This window comes from Eublepharis macularius, chromosome 1 (genome assembly GCF_028583425.1).
Source record: "Eublepharis macularius isolate TG4126 chromosome 1, MPM_Emac_v1.0, whole genome shotgun sequence".
NCBI classification, from domain to species: Eukaryota; Metazoa; Chordata; class Lepidosauria; order Squamata; family Eublepharidae; genus Eublepharis; species Eublepharis macularius.
Genome location: NC_072790.1, coordinates 131,670,102 through 131,691,266, shown reverse-complemented (window position 1 = coordinate 131,691,266; position 21,165 = coordinate 131,670,102). Strand labels below are relative to the sequence as shown.

The following is a 21,165-nucleotide window of genomic DNA, read 5'->3' as shown; positions in this document are numbered from 1 at the left end:
TCAGCTGAAGTTTAATCTTCAAAATCTTCTGCATTAATGATTGTATCTGCAACCAAAAACTCTTTGCTGTCTTACATGTCCACCACATATGAAAAAATGTCCCTTCTTGTTTAGCACATTTCCAACATACATTTGATGCCCCCTTATACATTCTAGCCAATTTTTCAGGAGTCATATACCAATGATACATTGTTTTGTAAAAATTTTCTTTAATACTGGTGCTTAATGTAAGTTTCATCCCTCTTGTCCACATATTTTCCCATTGCTCCATTAATATATCATGTCCACAATTTTTCGCCCATTTAATCATACATTCTTTTACTTGCTCTTCCATCTCAAACCTCAACAAAAGTTTATATATTTTAGAAATGCAGTTTTTGATGAAGGTCAACTTCCTGAATTTTCTTTCAGCTTCTTCCATAGTCACTGGTAGCATGCAAAGAATCTGTAGGACTGTGCACACAAATGAAAATTAGTTGCTCACAAACGAAAATTAGTTTCATCTGGACTTTTGTTCATCTCTTTCCCTTGTTACTATACTGTTGCCTGACTTCAGAAGGGCCTTGTCTGATTTGAAAAACTGGGCAAAGATTGATTTCATTTAGCTTCTTTTTGTTCCCCTTTTTACCTACTTACATTTCTGGCTGCCTGATTTGTATTTATAGCCACCACCAGACGTGGTAGCATGGAGCATGTGTGTTTGTGACTGTGTGTGAATTAGACACACATATTTTGTGCCTGCAAATCCTATTATAAGAAGCAGTAGCACTTGCTCCACTATCTTACAGTGTTTTGTTTTGCCTTTCCCACCAGATGTCTCTCCTTCGTGTGTATGCAAAAGGAACTCTGGGGCAGGTAGTTCTTCTTGATATGATAGACCCAGGAGGCCCAGCAGTTCAGGTTGCTTGAGACTGCTGCTTTAACACTGCTTTTGAATGGCTCCAGCAAATCTCACTTGATCTAGACAACATATTCATAGATACAAGTAAATTAGTTTCTCTAAGAATCCTAAGGATTGATCTTAGGGTTGCCAACAGCCCCAGGGTCAAAGTGGGGGTACAAGGGGCTAGGGAACAGGGGGTGGGAGAGGAGGGTATTTACCTTCCTCATGTTAGAAAATGAGTGCAATGGAGGAGCCCTTGCTAAAAGTCTAAATGAGGCATTTCTATTGAGCTTGGCCTCAGTGTGTCCAGTGACCCCTCCTTTTCTAGCAACATGAGGGGGCATGTGAGCATATCCACCCACTTCTCCCCCTGTGCCTTCCACCCACTGACCAGGTGAATGGGGTCCAGGGCAGCAGGAGAATGGGAAGGCCAGGTCATCTCAATTTTTCCCTCATGGTAATGGGGATTGCCGCCTGGGCTGGGCCTTTCTGTACCTCTGGGCCCCAGTAAAGTGTACCTTTCTGTCCCCCACATGGGTTCCCTGCCCATAGCAGCTTACAACATTGTTCTCCCATCTCCCATTTTATCCTCACAACAGCAACCATATGAGGTAGGTTAGGCTGAGAGAGACTGGCCAGCCCAAGGTCACTGAGGACCAACCTAGACAATACAGCTTCCCTGAGGACAGCCCCAGGATGCTGCCGCCATTTCATAGCTGGGATTTCCTTGCTTTACAAATGCCATGGGGTCTTGATCCTGTTCAGCACCATGGCACAGAGGGATGAGAAGCTCAACCAGTCTCCAGCCTGTGGGGTGTGTGGGCTCTTGCAAATGGGAGCACGAGCCCTTCCTCATGCTGTAGTTTTGACAGAATCAGCCCCTCATGTTGAATTCCAATGGTAAAATGGCAGTGGCATTCCAAGGGATTATGCACCTATTCTGGCCCTGAGGGAGCTTTCATGGAAGAGTGAGGATTCAAACTTGGGTCTCCCAGGTTCTACTCTAGCACTCTAACCACTGCACCATGCTAGCTTTCGAAGAAGCTCAGGGTAATGTAGATGGTTCTTTCTTCACCTATTGTATCCTCACAGTCTGTAAGGTACACGTGTGAGAGTGTCTTGCCTAAGGTTACATTGCTTCCTCAGTGGAGTGCAAAAATAGTCCCCTGCCATAGTAGCAGCAGTAAGCATCTTCCCAGAGTGATGTAGGGTCCACAGCCACAGCCCTTTATACCAGAAAAAAATATTTATTTTTGAAGAGAACACTGTAATGCAATCAGTAAAGGAAGTGAAGGATATTCATCCCTGTTTTACAGAAGAAAAATCTTGGCCTAGGTAGGAATTTGGTCAAAATATGAAATTCACCTATTGAAATGACCACTAGCTGTAAATTGTGACATTTTGTAAGAATGGTGTTAGTCCTCTCTCCTTTCAAAGTGTCTTTTTAACTCTTTATGGCTTTCTGATTTTATACCCAGCCTTCTGATATCTTCATACTTTTGTATTTGCCACCACTGTAGTGTACTGTACAGGGTCTACTGTAGCAAAACAAAAGCAGGGGAAACAGCTAAATATAGAAAGGAACAGAAAAAAAATTACCTAAGTTGCATATTTCCTCTATGGCCATGAAGGCCACATGAGTCCCTGCAAAACTAAATAGTAAGAAGGAAGTATGCTAGATAGGAGACAGTCCTTAGCTGTACAGGGACACCAAATGCAGAAGGATCTAGAAAACGTCAAACTTTTCTGAGAAGAGTGGCTGGATGCACCCCCATAGATCTAGGTAGGCTCAGCCCAGTGCTAACTCAATTCTGCCAGTGATAAAGTGGGAGAAATGGCTTGATGTTTATGATTTGTTTGGGATATATTACCCAGGATAGAGCCATTTGGATACTGTAATGAATATACTTCAGTGGAGGGTCATCCTTTGGCAGAAAGCTCTATGACACTATAAGCGAACCATCTTCTTTGCTAGCACTGGGTATATTTTGCAATTACTTGACAAGTTTCTTCAAAATATGAAGCAGAAAATCCCTTGCTAGGATTTGAAGTAAATGTATATCTCATTTTATGAAATATAAATATAAATTATCTTTATTTAACTGTAGGAGATCTAAATATAATAATCTGATCTGGGGAGCCCTGTTCTACACATGCATGAACTAATTTAGGGATAGTTTTTTAAAAATTCCCTTAAAATCCACTGTGGATCAAAGCCTTTAAGACCTGTCTAGAGGGTGTAAAATCAACTTTCTTTCAACAGATTTTGGGTGTCCCTAAATGTGTCCCTTATTTATCTATATGTGCAGAGTTGGGTCTCCACCTCTTGGAAACTAATACCTGGATCATGGCTTTTAAGTACTGGTTAAAAATTCCTTTTAGATCTGAATCCGATAGTTTGCTATTTCATTTGATGAGAGATTGACATAGTACCATATGGTTCTCTATGTTTACTCTCAAACTGCAAAAGCTTGGCATTGTAGTGGACTCCCTACTTCTATGTGATGAATTACATATCTTAAGAACAATTTAATTAAGACTTATGGACCATGAATTCCAAGAGATGTTCCCCCTGCATCCTCCTGTTTGTTCTGCAGCCAACTTAGGCATATACCAAAGGCAGAGAATGTTGCCACATTATTTCTCTGCTCTGGACACCCCATCTCAGTGCCTAATATTTACTTTAGCGCAACTAAATGCCTTCCCATCGATGGTGCTCTTTGGCAGGCTCAGGCAAGTACCCCTTCAAAATAGGATATATCCTTGTGAATTAGGAGTCCTCAATTCACTGTCCCACATTATTCTAGAATGCCCTCTCTTTGGTCTATTATGCAAACAACTCTTAATCGAATACCTCCAGTATAATACTTCTATCAAAGGAGGAATCATAACCCTTGTGTTACTTTAAGTAACATTTCTAGCAGAAGTTTATAGTTAAATCTAAGCATATTGCCGCACCTAATTGCTGAATGTTTATTAATTTTATTATTGACTGTTACTATGCTTCTGCCTTATTATTTATTAGACTTTGTTTTTTATCTCCCGACTATAGACTATTATTATTTCTAATGCCAATAGAGGTAATTGATTGAAATTCCCTTAACCACAACCACCCCATCTCTTTGCAAAAGCTTGATAAACTGGGAGGTGAATATAGTGGTAATGAAGAGAAGATAAAGAACCTGCTAGTTAAGACAGTTAGAAAATATCCTGTTTTGCATAGAGATCATCCTATATGCATGGCTTTTGTTAGCAAAGAATTGGAAAGAGTATACAATGAATTTTTTAAAAATGTTGTGGTTTTGCTTCAGAGTGCTATAGTGAGAGTGATCACGAAGAACCAGAAATAAACATGGAGACTCCACCCCCTCCATATTCAGACCAGCCAGTGCAGCCTCATTTGGTATGTATTATAGTAATTAGCTTGTTTCCACTTGCTAAATGGCTTGTACAAATGTCATCCTATCTAATTCACAAGTTATCTCTCTGACAAATGATCGGCATTAAAGGGTTGTGAATTGTAGCTCTGCTATGTTTTCTTGGAAATTTCTTGCATGCATATGAAAGCCAGTCATAATAAGATGGGTAATATAAATAATAAGAGAAAGATAAAATGTATCCTCATGAACATACTGTTGTAACTGAAGACATGGGGCTGCCTTAGACTATGGGAGAGTATTGACCTGTCTTCGTTAGTATGGTCTACTATGACTTAAGTTGCAGCATCCTTCCAGGGTCTCAGGCAGAGCTCTTTCATTTCACCTACTGCCTGAACCTTTAACAAGAGATGCTGGGGAGGACTGATCCTGGGGCTTTATTTTTTCCTTTTTTTGAAAAAATAGTATTGCTTAAAGCAAACAGAAATCAATGTATCTAATTCTCAACATGATCCAGTCTGCAGATACAAAAATCTGTGGATCAATTCAAGACCCCTCAGGTTTGCAGAAAAATCTGGAGGGGGGTTAAGTCCCTTCAAACGGAGGAGTTCTGTCTGCATGTGCACAGACAATGCACTTCCATCAGAGCCAGAGCCAATGCCTGATTTCAGAGGTAGTGGCACAGCAGGTGGGCTGGAGAAGGGGGTGTGAGAGCAGAGTAGTGGGGGCAAGCAGTTGGATGGGAGGACACAATGACAGTGAGGGGCAGGAGGAAGATCTGCCATTGGCTCCCATCACATGAGCCAGATGGGCAGGAGAGGTGCCAACTCCTTCCTGCTTGAGGAGGGAGGGGGTCCCACTATGGCAGACAGGTAGTGACAGTGCTTCAGCTGGGTAGGTTGGTTGGCTGGCAAGCAGTGAGGAGGGGGGTTGGATGGGAATGGAGGTAGTGAAGAGGGGGAGGAGGTAGTGAGGCGGTCCAACTGAGGAAAGGGGCCAGTGGGAGGGGAATGAACCAGTGCTATGGGTAAGGGGGGGAGAAGCAGAATATAGAAAGAAAAAGATAGGAGTGACAATGAGAAGAAAAGGTAGAGAAAGTTGCCTGGGCAGGTGTCAGAAGAAGCCTGAGATCAAAGCAGGGGCCAGTGAAAAAATTTCCCTGTGAGTTTCTCATGGGTCTCTGCTTGTTCGTGTGTGTGTATGTATGTGCGTTTACATATATGTAAATATATGATTATCTAGTAAATATTGTCTTAAACTGTTCTTCATTATTTCTTTTTTAAATCGACATAACTCAGTAACATATTTCATCTCAACAACATAATACCATAATATATGCAAAGAGGAGGTATAATCTTGATCACAGTTGCTAGAATTTCTATTATAAATCTAAGTGGCTTTTGAACAGCCATCATCCTGGCATTCTCTTTTAAAAATTATTATTATTTATACCCCACCATTCTCCCCTATGGGGACTCAAAGTGGTGCTAGACACTGTAAATGCAGTTCCCTGGGTGAACAAGTATTTCTACACCTCTCCTTCAACTCAAGGCCTTATTCCAGATGTTTACCTTACTTTTAGGATTTCTACATATTTGCTGTAAAACAGATTATACAACTGAGAGAAATGCTTCTTCATATGACATAATAACAATTTCTCAGAAGCTTCTCAGAGACAGCCCATTTCTCATTTTTGAAACTGGGACTTTCTACATGCAAAACACATGTTCAACTACCACTGAGCCATGACCTGTCATAGTTTAGAACTTGAAGGCAAAGAAATACTTAGATATCAGCCCAAATAAGTTACTAAGACATTTTCAGGTAGGCTACTCTGTTATTCTGTTTGTAGAAAAAACTCAGATTCTTTCAGTATGTGGCCCATAGATTTTGGGCTACATAGCAGCATAATTCCACTCAACGGAAAATTTGATTTGAAATTTGAGAAAGGGATGTGTGTTGTAATATACCTCATTGTTTCTAGTAGGCCCAAGACAGTTTACAGCAGATTTTCCTAGGACACATACTTAAGAGCTGTATTCTAAATAATGAAAGAACTTGGGTAGACAGGTTGTGGTGTAGTGTAGTGTGGGAGACGTAGCTGTCTGTTTTGACAGATTTTGCTAGTGCTAATTTTGGCTTTATATTGTTTGGATAGTGGGTCATGCTGCCACCAATATCGTCTCCTAAATTTCCCTTTCTGTTTCAGCAAGATAAGGTAATCACTACTTATTCTATCCTTCTTAAAGTCTGGGAAGAGTGACAGGAAAAAATAGATGGCACTCATAAGTATTTTTTACAGTAACATTAAATAAATGATTCTTTATGTTCTATAAAAAAATGAAGTCAGACATGGCTTAAAAGTTGTAAGCATCAGAGTACAGGAATTTATGCTGGGCCATTAGTAAGAATTAAATAAAATGTCCCAGTTTTTGAGGTTTCAGTGAGTGGCTTGCTGCTCTGGTATGCTGGCATAAGTCAAAACTTGCTGCTGATCATTTGTTTTGATTCAAGACTAGACATGGGCACGAACCAAAAAAAATTAACAATCCAGCGGTTCATGGTTTGGTGCCGACGATCCCGAAGTTGCGAACCGCAACAAACATTTTCTGTTGCCGAACTGGTTCGCAGTTCGTGGGGCGCGGAATGGCCCCTGTAGCACTTAGAGAGCCCATATTCCCGGGGAGTCTTTTGCAGGCTCTCCTACACCCATCACCCAAGTTTGGACAAGATTGCAAAAGGGATCTTCGAGTTATACCCTCTCCAATCCAAGGTCCCCAGGAAACTCCCATTCGACACAATTAGAGCCACCCAGTGTACAAAAGGTGGGTGTTGATGGCGGCCACCAGGCCTGGTGGGCACAGGGAGGCAGCGACAAGCCACCTCCCCTTTAGGGGGCGGGGGGTCTGTCCACTTGCTGGCATCACCCCCCATGTGCCCGCCCACCAGGCCAAAGAGGAGCATGCTGGTATTCCTGGCGTGGGTGGGAGAGGACATGTCATTCGGACAGGGGCCTGACCCCCAGCAAGCGAGAATCCTCACCCAAGGGTCCCACTGAGGAACAGTGTGGCAGCAGCTGACAGCACCCACCTTCCTGCTTTGCAGGAAAGGACGGGAGGGAGAGGAGATGTCATTTGGAGGGGAAGTGGGAAGATCCACCAACAGCCGCAAGGCCTCCTCCGAAGCTCCCACTGAGCTACTCTGTGGCAGCATCCGACAGTACCCACCTTCCTGCCTTGCCAGAAAGGACAGGAGGGAGAGATGTCGTTTGGAGGGGTTGGAGTGCTCCAGAGAGGGTCAGGTCGAAAGATGGTCTGTGAAGTCGGAAGATCCCAACAGCCGCGAGGCCTCCTCCACGAATCCCACTGAGGAACTCTGCAGCAGCAGCCAGCATCAACCTCCTCCTTGCCTTTGCTGAAAGGAGGGAATAGGACAGGACTGAAGAGGTTGTTGGGAGGGGACTGAGTGTTCCAGAGAGGGCGAGGTGAGAAGAGGGACTGTGTACTTGTGTGGGAGAGGAGGGCCAAGCCCGAGGCTTCCTGGCCGCATTGCGCAGCAGGACCGGGACGGAGGGACCCCACATCCACCCTGAAGGAGTGTGCAGACTGTTATGGCAGAGGCTTGTCCACTCCCCCTGTGTCACAGCGGAGGCTGTTGCCAGCATCACTCACCTTCCTGCCTTCATGGAAAGGACGTGACTGGTCATGGTGGCATTACCCATCCCCCCCTGCCCAGAGGGAACCGCCGCTGCTGTTGGCAGGGGCCACCGTGACGTGCAATTTTATGCGCAACAGCAGTTGATCTGCCCCTCGTGGCCAAAAGCCAAAGCATCATACAGCACCCACTGTCCAGCCTTCATAGAAAGGGTGTGAAGGTGAGGGACTCATTACCCCCTGCTCAGAGGGGGCAGCAAGTGTCCATGGAAAGGGGGGGTACTGTGCGGTGCCACACTAACACCAGCAACAGCAGAAGAGCTGCTCCTTATGGCAGAAAGCGGCATCAGCTCACAGCACCACACCTTCCTGCCTTCGCGGAAAGGACATGACTAGTTGTAGTGGCATTACCCATTCACCCCTGCCCAGAGGGGACAGCCACTGCTGTTGGCAGGGGCCACCATGATGTACAATCTTATGTGCAACTGTAGTTGATCTGTCCCTCGTGGCCCAAAGCCAAAGCATCAAACAGCACCCACCGTCCGGCCTTCATGGAAAGGGTGTGAGGGCAAGGGACCCATTCCCCCCCCGCTCAGAGGAGGCAGCAGGTGCCCATGAAAAGGGGGGGTACCATGCGGCACCACACTAACACCAGGAACAGTTCCTGAGCTGCCCCTTGTGCCCAAAAGCAGCAGCGGCAGACCTTAACAATCTTCCTGCCTTCGTGGAAAGGACACATGACTGGTCATGTGGACCCATTCCCACCATGCACAGAGAGGACAGCAGGTGCACATGGATAGGGGTGCACCGTGTAGCTCAAATCTGTCAAGCTCAGCAAAAGCTTCTGAGCTGGCCCTCGGGGTCCAAAGCGGCAGCAGCAGACAGCACCCAACTTCCTGCCTTTGTAGAAAGGGTGGGAGGGACCCATTGCCTCCTGCTCAGAGGGGACACCAGTGCCATGGAAGGGGAAGTACTGTACGGTGCCACTCTCACATTGGCAACCGCAGCAGAGCTGTTCCTCGTGCCCCAAAGCAGCATCAGCTGGCAGCACCACACCTTCCTGCCTTCATGGAGAGGATGGAATGGGAAAGACAGGAAAGATTGGGAGGCATCTGAGCAGATCCAGAGAGGGAGAGGTGTGAAGAGGGAACGAGAACTTGTCTGGGAGAGGAGGGCAAAGGGTCACCAGCCATGGAAACAGCCCCGAGAACTGAGGGAGGCTTGAGCCCGCTGTGGACAAGCTGGGCCAGCTACCACCCCAGGGTGGCTCAGAGCCCGAGTAGGTCCAGGTCCACAGGATGGTGCCCCAGTAGGTTGAGGTTGACCTTGATGAACATCAACATGTCCACCAGGTCCGGGTGCAGATGTGCGCGGCAGGGACGGAGGAGGTCTCCCAGGTGGAAGAACACTTGCTCGCTCTGCATGCTGGTGGGAGGGCAGGACAGGATGTTGGTGGTGATGATGGACAGGTCCGGCCATCGGTCATATTTCCTCACCCAATACTGCAACGGGTTGGCATGGAGGGGGGCTCGGGGGGCTCAGAAAGGTACTCGTGCACCATGGCCCCCACTGAGTCCTCCACTGAGAGGGATGTGCCTGCCGTGCAGCGGCCAACTACGCAGCCCACCAATGAGGCCCAGTGATCGAATGTGGCCATTGGGGTGGCTCTTCCCTGGCGTGGCTCTCTTCCCCCCTCCCCCCTTGTCCTCCAATGCCAGCCCCTTGCTGCTGCCCGGTTCCTTCTCTCCTGCCCTCTTTCTCTGGAAATGGAGCACCACTCTGCGGAGCTCCTTTTTCCAGTGCTGCATCTGACCCACCTGCGTGGCGATGCCGCCCTTGATGCAGGGGTCACAGAGGGAGGCCAGTTAGTATGGCGCCTTGCGGCGTAGAGGATGCAGGCATTCAGCAACGCAGGCCTGCATCCTCCAGACAAAGTCCCAGATCCTGGGGAGCAGCTCTTGCCCTTGCTGGAGCTCCTGGGCCAGAAACTGGTTGATGCCATGGATCAGAGGGAGGACCTGACCCAGGCTGGCCTGGTAGGAGCACAAGAGCTCAGTGGCATCCTTGAAGGGTTTCAGGATCTGGGACATCTGGGCAAGGACTCTCCAGTCCATGGAGCTGAGGCTCAACTCCTCTCCCCTCCTCAGCACATCCGAAGAGGACAGGATGTCTTGCAACGTTCCCTTCTCCTCTATAAGACGATATATCATGTTGTAGGTGGAGTTCCAGCAGGTGAGCAGGTCCTGGAAGAGTTGGTGCTTGGGGTCCCCTCCATCCTCCTGCCTCTTGAACAGCTCGCAGGAAGAGTTTATGCTGCAGGAGAAGTGGGAAGCGATGTGACAGCAGCTGTCCAGCAGATTGCGCGTCCACAAGGTTCCCTCGTCCCAGCTGTCCCTCGGCTTGCTCCCCAGCCTGAGCATGTCCTGCATCACGAGGTGCAGCTTGTGCGCCATGCACACCGGGCCCGAGAGGGATGCCTCTTTCAGGGCTGCCAACATGTTGTCTCCTGCGTCCATGACCATGAAACCACGGACAAACCCTTCCACCCCAGACGCCCACTCCCTCAGAACCGCCTTTATGATAGTGGCGATGTTCTTCCCAGTGTGGACCTCGTCCATCCCCCGGGCCTGAAGAAGAACTGTCCTGTAGCCTGGGGTTAAGCTGGGCACCTTTTTACGGTTGCCAGATCTTGGCCTGGGGAGACGGAGGTCCTCTGGTTGCCACCAGTGGGCGGTGATGGCAAGGTACCCATGATGGCAGCCGCTCCACAGATCGGCCATGAAGTGCACTGTTCTGCCTTGGGCGGCTGACAGGTCTCTGTGCACCATGTCTCGCACTGCCTCGTACAGGGCGGGCACAACTCGATGCCCAACGGTGCACCGTGGTGGCATGGAGAACCATGGGGCAAAGTGCTGGAGCAGCAGTTGGAAGCCCATGCCCTCCACGACCGATAGGGGGAAGGCTTGCAGGGCAATCGTCTCCGCCACCACATGAACCCCTGCCTCCTGAGCCTTTGACCTCACCCTTTTCAGCAGAGCCACCCCCAACCTCGATGGAACAACTTCCCCCAGGGCAGCCTGCCTGACACTTCTGCTCCCATCAGCTGCACCCTTGGGGCAAGGCTTCTTGCTCGGGGTGCATTCTGGAGACCCTCCCATCGATCCCAGATCAGATGAGCTGGAGGCCCGAGGATGAAGACCACAGGCTCGGGTGGTGCCTCTTCAGGTGCCGAGTCAGGGCCATCGATGACAGGTGCTTTGGGTCATTCCCCTTGTGCACCAGGCCCTCACACACACAGCACTGCACCACGTGGGGGTCAGTAGGAAGGGACCAAAAGTGCCTCCAAACATTGAGTTTGAACCGTGGCCCACTAACGGTTCCAGGGGAGGGAAGATTAAGGGTTGCTGCTGGATGTGCCACGGAGCTGGCAATGGAAGACGGAGTGATGGGTGGACTGCAGGCAGGGACAGCACCACCGGTAGTTTGGGATGGGGACAGGCTGGTTTCCTTGAACCCAAACCATTCCTCCAAGGATCTCTTGGCCGCCTCCTCCACCAAAATTTTCAGGAGTTCCTCTTCCGCCACCAACAAGAGCTCTTCGGCCTCCTCTACAGCCGTAACTGGTGATTTTTGGGGAGCGGGAGTCTCTGCTGCTCCAGAGTCCTGCACAGCACTGCTTCCCGTGCTGCAACCCGGACAATCTCTGCACTTCCCCCCACGACCACTCTTGTCCCCCACCCAAAGCCTCATAGTGCCAGCAAACAACAATTGAGGAGAAGAAAGTGTGAACCCTCAGCTGAGGTGCCCACCGAGCTTGGCCCCAGGGCCTGGCAGCAGCCCTGGAACCAGAGGGAGGGAGGGACTAGTGCCCTAGCCCACCACTTCCACAGACCTGAACAGATCAGGCACTAATGTGAGCCTTCAGCCGAGGTACCCACTGAGCTTGGCCCCAGGGCCTGGCAGCAGCCCTGGCACCAGAGGGAGGGACTAGGGGCCTAGCCCACCACTCCCACAAACCTGAACAGATCAGGCACTTATGTGAGCCCTCAGCCGAGGTGCCCACTGAGCTTGGCCCCAGGGCCTGGCAGCAGCCCTGGCACCATAGGGAAGGTGGGACTGGAGCCCTAGCCCACCACTCCCACAGACCTGACCCGATCAGGCACTGATCAATAATCAATGTGCGCCCTCAGCCGAGGTGCCCACTGAGCTTGGCCCCAGAGCCAGGCAGCAGACCTGGAACCAGAGGAGATAGATCCCTATCCCCCAAATCCAAGCTGAATTATACTCTCAGTCTCTCTCCCCAAAGGCTAGCAAGTGGCAAGCAAGAGCTCTGTCCCACTCCACTGCTCGCTGAAAGTGAAACCCAGCCTGGGAGCCCACGGCTATTTATATGCACAGGTCCCATTGAGAAATGCAGGAGGTCTGTGTTTGGCCGTCAGAGCTGCCTATCAGGGTTTGCAGGGATGAGATTGGAGTGCCCATGGCTACAGAAAACCCCCTTCCCCCTCCCTCCCCTGAGTGTTCTCCCAACTTGTAACCGCTTTGCAGCTCCGTGGTTGGAAGGAAGACCTGCCGATCAAGGTAAGCTGGGCTTCCATTCGGGTTTCCAGGGCGACAGAAGGAGCACAGACAGAGTTCAGGCATTCCCCCGGCTCCGTTGCCAGGGGAATTGATTGTTGGTGCCTGACTGTCTGGCTTCCCGAACCGCAGCCGAACGCACCAAATCAGGCATCTCCCGAATGCTGGTTCATTGGCCGTGGACAATCACGAACCGGTGGATCATGATTGCGCGATCACCAATTTTGTGGGTTTTTGAAGTTCATAATGCGGTTTGAGCCCATCTCTATTCAAAACTATCTGTCCGGTTAGTTATGCCTTTTGCTTTCACCGGCCTGTTGCATTTTTTAAATGTTCCTTTTTCTTTCAAATGTTCAGGGAGAGAGGGCGGGGGGAAGATTGTCTGTTTTGCTGGATAATAATTTCTGAGGGTAGATCATGTGATTTACTTTGTCTAACCACCAACCAGATGGTTTGAGAAAACAAATGGAAATTAGTGTTTTAGGGAAAAATAACATCTTTTTCCTAAACAAGCTTCCTTGCAAACTCCTTCCTATATGATTTTTTAAAAGCCTGTTGAGATAAGGGTTCCTTGAGGAGCTGTCAAGGTATCTCATGTTTGTGACTGCTGTTTGAAATAATCCCTAAAGACTAATTAATCTCCCAAGGAAAGCTTTTAGTTTACTGAAGCAAACATCTTAATGTTGTGTTATTCATTCTTGGAAATGTATTGGTGCATGGAAATGCTCTATCTGTTAATTAGTTAAGATGATATCCTTTTAAGAAATAAGACAATCCAAGACAATGACCTTCACTTTCAATCTTCTTTTGTTTTATTTTTGTGATATAGAATTGTGTGACCTGAAACACTGCTACCTTGAAAGCCTATATGGTTTTATTTATATATATTTTTCTAAAATCCTGGGAATTGTTTTAAAAAGAACATATTTGTAGTCTCACTGAAAGGGGGCATTATGGAATTGAGGCAAGAATGTTCCAAGTTCATCAACAATGGAGGTGAATTGCTTGATTTAGGCCATTTAGTACATTCTGTTAACGTTCCTGTAAGCAGCCAGTACGAGCAGTCTGACTGGGAATTGTATTTGGCTATGGACACCTGCCTCCTTATGTGGCCAGGCAAGAGAAGAGTGAATAAGATAGTGTTCTGAGTGTCATTTGCTTATCTCTCTGCTGTGCCACCTTATGACTTGACCCATTTCTCTTTATTTGCTTTATTTATTCTGGAAAACAGGACCAGCAAGAGCCTTCCTCAACACCCCATGTATCCAGTTCTTTATCCTCTCCCCAAAGCAGTAGAAAGTCACAAGGCTCTTCTTCTTCCTCCTCATTGTTGAAAGTATTGCGTCAAGAGCGACAGTCATGGCTTGACTTGGTTAACAGCTCTGCAACAGGGGAAGAAGTGGACAATCCATGTTCAGCTGTCAGTGAAGATTCTCAAGATAAAGATTGCCTGGTAATGACAGACTGTAACAAAACAGTGGAAAGGGGGCTTGTTGAACCAGAGGAAAGCTTTCAGAACTCTTTAAACAAAGGTGCACATGTATTAGACAGAGAGAAGGATAACATAGCAGAGCTTGGAAAAACAATACTGAATGCTCAGCCTAAAGGTAAGCCAAGCAACAGGTGATCTGTTGGTTATACAACACTATTTATCCTGATTGATCTATGAGATGTGACCTTATTAGAAAGTGTTCTGATTTCAATATATATTGGTATGCAGAAAGATTACATAGTGGCTCTCCTTGCATCAAGCATATCCACCTGTATGTTATCTGAGAAATTACCCAATGCCTGTAATCCTGTGAGTGTAGATAAGGATGGAACCCTCATGTTATATTTTGAAATAACATTATTTACAAACAAAGTTTAAGTTGCCGTCAAGAATATTTAAACATGAATGGCCATCTTTTTTACTCACACTTCTCTTATGTGAATCACAGTCAGGGCTATAGCATTGTAATAGAGCCCATGTTTTATATGTAGATAACAATAACAACAACAAACAGCTGTGCTTATATACTGCTGTTCTAGACAGATTAGTGCCCCACTCAGAGCAGTGAACAAAGTCAGTGTATTAGCAGAATCCCCACAATACAGCTGAAGAGCTGAGGCTGAGAGGAGTGGCTTACTCAAGACCACATGCTAAGCTCATGGCAGTAGTGGGAATTGAACCAGCAGAGTGCTGATTTACAACCCAATCACTTAACCACTGTGCTACAGCAACTCAGTCACTAGCAGGTCTCAGGTGGCAGAGGAGGTCTCAGGTGGCAGAGTTGGGAAAAACCAATGATGAGAAGAGCCTGGACTACTGGTTGCTAGCTAGGGTTGCCAGGTCCCCCTCCCCTCCCAGTGGGAGGGGGGAACACAGTGCTTACAGTTTTCTTCTTGCTGGGATTCTTCTTGCGTGTGCAGCCACACACTGGGACTTCATTGCTCAAGGCAGGGGAGGCATGCATGCTTCACAGTGGTCCGATTTGGCCCATTTGAGACCCAAATCATCCTGCTGCGAAGCACTGGTCGCACAATGACATCAATGATGTCATCATGTTAGCTCTGGGAGTGCGCCTGGGAAGCCTGTTCTCCACCTCCCCCCCACCAGCCAGCCAGATTAAGCAATGGTGGGGGGTGAAAGGTGGGAGCAGGGGAATCCCCCACCGGGAGAATCGGATCCCTATTGCCAGCCACAGTAGACAAAATTGTGCTAGATAGATGAGTGGTCCAATGCCATACAACACACTTGATGTGTTCTCTACTGGGAAATGGGAATTATCAGTATGGTTGTGCCAGGTCAGATATTATTTCTTCTGCATATGAACATTCTGCAATGATGTTTTAAGAGCATTTGAATGATGTTTTCACATGGCACATCCATACAAATTAATACTAGTAAATAGTCTTTGTCAACATGATTGCATCAGTTCATATGCTTAACCTCTATATGATATTTTTATGTTATAATGAATGATAAGTAGATTCGGTTCTCTTAATTTTGTGGAAGTAGAAAATTAGACATTTTGCTGAAACTATTTGGGGAAGTACTACAGTTGTGATAAGAATTTTATACTGGTTGCCTAAAAATAGCTAAATTAGAATGATTGATATTTTTAGAAATTTTGTGTAACCCTTTATTGAAGCGATCTCTTTCAAAGTTACTTGATTAAGGATTAATTTTGCAAGCTTTATTTATTTAGTTTATTTATACTCCCCCTTTTTCTTTTCAGCGGGGACCCAAAGTACCTTATATTATTCTCTTCTCCTCCATTTTATTATCACAGCAGCTATGTGATGTAGATTAGGCTAAGAATGGAACAGGCCCAAGTTCACCCAGCAAGCTTCTGTGGCAGAGTGGGGATTCAAACCTGGGTTGCCCAGATTCTAGTCCAACATATTAACTTCTGCACCACACTGTCGCTCCCTTGATAGTTTGAATGGAATATCTCCATTTTTATTTTGTTCTTCCTTGTGAGAGACAAGCCCTTTTTTAATTTATTGCACTAATTTCTGTTTCCTTGTGCCAAATTAACACATTTCCCATTTTTTTTGTGCCAGTTGCATATAACTTAAATGGCACCAAAATAGCATTAAAATAGAATGCATAAATGTTGTGTGTGTGTTATGTGCTGTCAAGTCACCTCTGACCTATGGCAACCTTATAAAAGAAAGACCTCCAAAACATCCTATCATTAACAGACTTGCTCAGATTCTGCAAACTGGAGGACGTGGCTTCTTTTATTGAGTCAAGCCATCTCGTTATAAGTCTTCCTCTTTTCATACTGTCTTCCACTTTCCCTAGCATTATGCATAAAAGAAATAACCCCTCCCCATCATATTGCGTTGCCAGATGGCTTCCCCCCCCCCAAAAAATAGGATGGGGGCCCTGGCACTTACCTTTTTTTTATGGTTCCCGGCCCCAGCATGATGATGTCATGTCCAGAGGGACAGAATTCCATGTAATGTGTTGTTTGAGCCTCAGACTATAAACAAGGGCTTGAGTACGTGCTCTCAGCCCAGGGGCTTCTCATGCAAGTTCTAGGGTGGTTAGAGATAAACAACAGCCCACCACTGTCATTTTTATTTCCTTTGGCAGATGTTGGAGCTACACGCCTGATTATAACAGAAGGCAAAAAAAGGGAAGTTGTAGAAAATGAAACATGAATGGGACTTTATTTATATTATGATTGTGTGTCCCCCTCCCCCTGACAACAGCAATAACATCCTCCTTCCTGTGGCATTTATGGACCTGTTGGAGTTTATTGGCCAAAGGAAAGGCAATTTATCTGATCCTGTAATTATTTTTTCTGTATTTTTCATTAACTCAGTCAGTAGAGAAATATGTACTGAGTGGGGAATGACTGGAGGAATTCTTAATCAGAATTTTTCATGTTTGCTTGACAGAAGCCTTTTGGCTAGACATTTCCATTGTGTAATATATGATAGTAACCTTAACTGTCCTTGGCAAATCTACACATCTAGCTAATGTGTTTATCCATAATCCTTTCTCTTTGTCATGGGAGTGGCAAGGGCATTGAATGAAAGAAGGTCACTGAAAGGAGGCAAGAGTAAATTAGAATGATGAGCATTTGGGGGTGTGACAAAGCTCTGGAATCTGATGAAATAAAATGATTGCATGCAAATAAGTTCAGGACTCCTGTACCTTGAAGAGCTGCATAGGGGAGATAATTTCAGAGCTTTTTAATCATTATTTTGTGATGAAAGAAGCAGAGCCTGTTGATATTCCAACCCATGCCTCTGACTCCTTTAAAGTAGGCTGTGGCCAAAACAAACATGAGCCACAAAGTTATTTTACATGGTGCCATAGGTATCTTTCCTTCTATTTCTGTTAATTTATGACCCTTCTTTTCCAATTTAGTTTATTTGGGGGAGTCAGGTAGCAATTTTCCCCAGGGCAGTTTGACTAGGGATGGTGTTTTGCCATATTCTGGGCATGGTGGAGCAGGGGTCACTGGGGGTGTGGGGAGGGGGGATAGTTGTGAATTTCCTGCCTTGTGCAGGGGGTTGGACTAGATGAAGTGATATCATAGCATAGGCATGGGAGTGCTCCTGCACTTCACAGCAGGCCAATTTGGTCCCCAAATGGCTCAATTATTCCTGTTTGGGAGCCAAATTGGCCCGCTGCGAAGTGCAGGAGCAGTCTCGGGGCAGTGAGATGATGTCACTCACTTTGGGATGATGTCACATCATCCAGAAGTAATGTTATATCCTCCTCAAACACCACTCTTGCCAGGCACTGCCTTCAAAATCTCCTGGTAATTGCTAAGGCAGTGCAGGCAACCCTAATTATGCATTCCCCAGATGCTTATCTATAAAGAGGAGTGTCTGTTCTCCTTTTCAGGTGCTAATGTAGATGGAATATGAAGCACAGAAATGTGACAGATCCTGCCTCACCCTGGCCAGCCCACCAAATGTTTATCTTTGTGGCTCCTGGCCTAGATACTGCAAACACATATAACAGCATCTAGGGAATTCCATTTCCCATGCTCCCCAGCATTTCTGAATGCTTTTGTGTGTGCTTCTAGGGTATCTAGGCTGTAAGGTTCAAGGTTTTGGTATTGACCTATAAGGCCCTGCACGGAGTGGGGCCAGCGTACCTGAGGGACCGTCTCTCCCTGTATATTTCCCAGAGGACCCTCCAATCAGGAGAAAAGAAATTGTTATCAGTCCCTGGCTCCAAGGAGGCCTGCCTGGCCTCGACTAGAGCCAGAGCTTTCTCAGTCCTGGCTCCTACTTGGTGGAATGCTCTGCCTACCGAGACCAGGGCCTGGCAGGATCTACTATCTTTCTGCCGGGCCTGTAAGACAGAGTTGTTCCGCCAGGCTTATGGCTGAGGCTGGGCCTCCACTGGCTGGAGGATACAACATCTACTCCCCTTCCTATGAGAGCTGGCCACCACTGTTCTTAAGCTGCTGCTTTGATCAACTGCACTGTTGCACTATTTGTAATTAACGGTATTGCCGCCATCAAGAAAAAGAGTGCTGCTATTTTAAAAATATTTTTGTACAATGCTTTTAAATGTTTTATATGAAATGTTTTAAACGTTTTAATGCTGTTATCCACCCTGAGCCTGCTTGCGGGGAGGGCGGAATATAAATACGATAAAATAAATAAATAAATAAATAAATAAATAAATAAATAAATAAATAAATAAATAAATAAATAAATAAATAACCAGTGGCCATTTGGGAAATATAATTCCCATGCTCCTTGGTTCATTTGGATTGTGCATGTTCATAGCAGTAACCAGGTCTCAAGAAGAGCTACTATATTTATTGCAAGCTTTTCCTGATGGCCCCTCACTTTCAAAAAGTTTGAGAAAGGATGCGACTAGGGTTGCCAGCTCCAAGTTGGGAAATTCCTGGAGATCTGGGGAGTGAAGTGCGGTTTGGGGAGGGAAAAGACCTTGGCATGGCATAATTTCAGAGTCTACCCCCCAAAGTAGCCATTTTCTCCAGGTGAACTGATCTCTATGGCCTGGAGACCAGTTGTAATTCTGGGAGATCTCCAGCCACTACCTGGAGGCTGGCAACCCTAGATGTGACTCAAGGTCCCATTGCACTCCAGATTGTCTCACTAGAAACATGATAAAGCCTAGAAGCCTTGTTATTTGGGAATTAACCCTATTTTAAATGTGAATTTATTTCAGGCGTCCAGGGGAACATCCAGTAAATTAATCCCATTTAAACAGGCCTTTTCCTGAGTAGGATGGAGAGCCTGCTAATTATATATATTAGGCTTGCCGGTCTCCCTCCCCCACCTGCCACACCTCCAGCACCACATACCTGGTGGGGGGGAGGCATGAGGAGGGGAGCAGCATGTGTGTGCTCCTGATCTCCCCATCTCACTGGAAAATGACATCATTTTCTGGTGTTGTGGAGGAGCTGCAGATTGCTCTGAAGCCCAATTAATTAAAAATTGCCTTGAAATGGGCTATTTTTGATTAATTGAGAGCTGTGGGTCAGTTCAGAGCGACCCACAGCTCTCCTGTCAGACCAGGAAATGATGTCTACATTCTGTCGCACTTTCTTTGAACTCAAGGCCATAAATTCTTCATTCCTTGTTCATTTGTGGAAGGTCTAAAGAAGCACATAAACACGCGAGAAACCTGGATCTGAGAGAATAATTGAATTGGTTGCAGTCAGATGCCAGTCCTTGCTGATCCTTCTTCAGGGCACACAGGGCGACTCCCCAGGAAAGTCAGAGTGGCTACATGGTAGAGCAAGGCTTTTGGGTGCACTCTGGAAAACGCTGAACAGCATGGTCTAGGTACCTGAGGAGTCACTTCCTCTAATTTTTGAATATTTACAGATGCTCAAAGGAGCTATAGAGCTTTCAAATATAGGTTTAATTCTGATATCCAAGGCCACAGTATATGCTGACACATCTGTTTGTCATATTCATACTTTACATAGGTAGGTGTACAATTCAAAAATGTAATGTATGAAAAGACTGTAGTAAATACGAAGAACTTTGGTATAATGGAAACTTCTGTTATGATGCAGTGATTGGCATGGAAATGCTAGAGCAACAGGATTTGCCGTTACTGGTCTCAGGAGGGCTGCTCATTGCTGTAGCCCTCTTGCTACAGAATAAGGCATTTTCTTCTCAGTTGTGTCAAAGAAAGATACAACTATATTTAGCTCCCATCCAAATACAATCGATGGGGTGTTTATGTTTGCAGAACATTGTCAAACTGAATAGCACACACATGTTGGGAAGTATTCAAATACAAATATTTGCAGCACTCCACAGAGTAAAAGCTTTGGTACTGAAATGGCAAAAAACAATATATAGGGGAAAGAATATAAGGATAATTACTTAAAACTAGGAAGAGTTTAAAAAATAGGAATTTCAAAACCACTGTGTATATACTAACAAAAGGGATGTTATGCTAACAGGTACTAGGGTATACTGCTACATGGAGAAAGATTAGCAATGCCTGTTCACGTTGGCAGTTGTGGTCATTTCTGTGATAGATGTCTGAGGATTCCCTGGTTTCAAAAGGAAAATTCATGGAAGAAAGATCAGTCAGTGGCTTTAAGGGGACCGCCACGTGCAGGGGCTGTGTATCTCTGCATGCCTGCTACTGGGGAAGCAACGGGGGGAACTTTGGGCCTCTGTGTCCTGATGTGAGCCACGCTTTCTGGGGCATCTCATTGGCCACTGTGGCAAAGAGGATGTTAGACTAGATGCACCCATGGTCTGGTGCAGTAAAGTTATTCTGACGTTCCCTAGGAGGCAGTTTCAAGAACTGAAAGAATCCACCATATGTTCTGATTATGGTAACATTATGCCACTATTAAGACTAAGTAAATGCTCACAAAGCAGTGAATATAACCTTTTAGTTAGTCCTAATTGAAGATATTAGAAGGCTATTTTTATTCTAACAGACTGGCTGCCTACATGTTTTTGTTTACAGTACATTATGTCTAGAGTCTAATATTTGTTCTTTAGTTATTGCTCTGTGTTCCCTTTTTCTTTAAAGGTGGCAGCTACTTAGCTGCAGTGTAGTTAAGTACAGGATGTGAATTGTGGTATCCTCAAGAAACATTTCCTCATGGTGATGGTATGGCACAATAGCATTGACACAAAAAAATTGCTTGGCATATAGCTCAGTCTTTTTGTACAGAGAATCTGCATACCAGCAGCCCCCAGGAAT

The 21,165-nt window shown here is 46.1% G+C and overlaps 1 protein-coding gene across 1 annotated transcript in view; it reads left to right on the top strand.

Moving 5' to 3' along the window:
• The window catches only part of IPCEF1 (interaction protein for cytohesin exchange factors 1), a 40,876-nt gene that overhangs the window by 17,851 nt on the left and 1,860 nt on the right, over positions 1–21,165 (top strand). The window contains exons 8-9 of the mRNA XM_054975255.1: positions 4,195–4,286; positions 13,723–14,098. Of these exons, the coding sequence (XP_054831230.1) occupies positions 4,195–4,286; positions 13,723–14,098 (468 nt within the window). The remainder of the gene's footprint in view (positions 1–4,194; positions 4,287–13,722; positions 14,099–21,165) is intronic.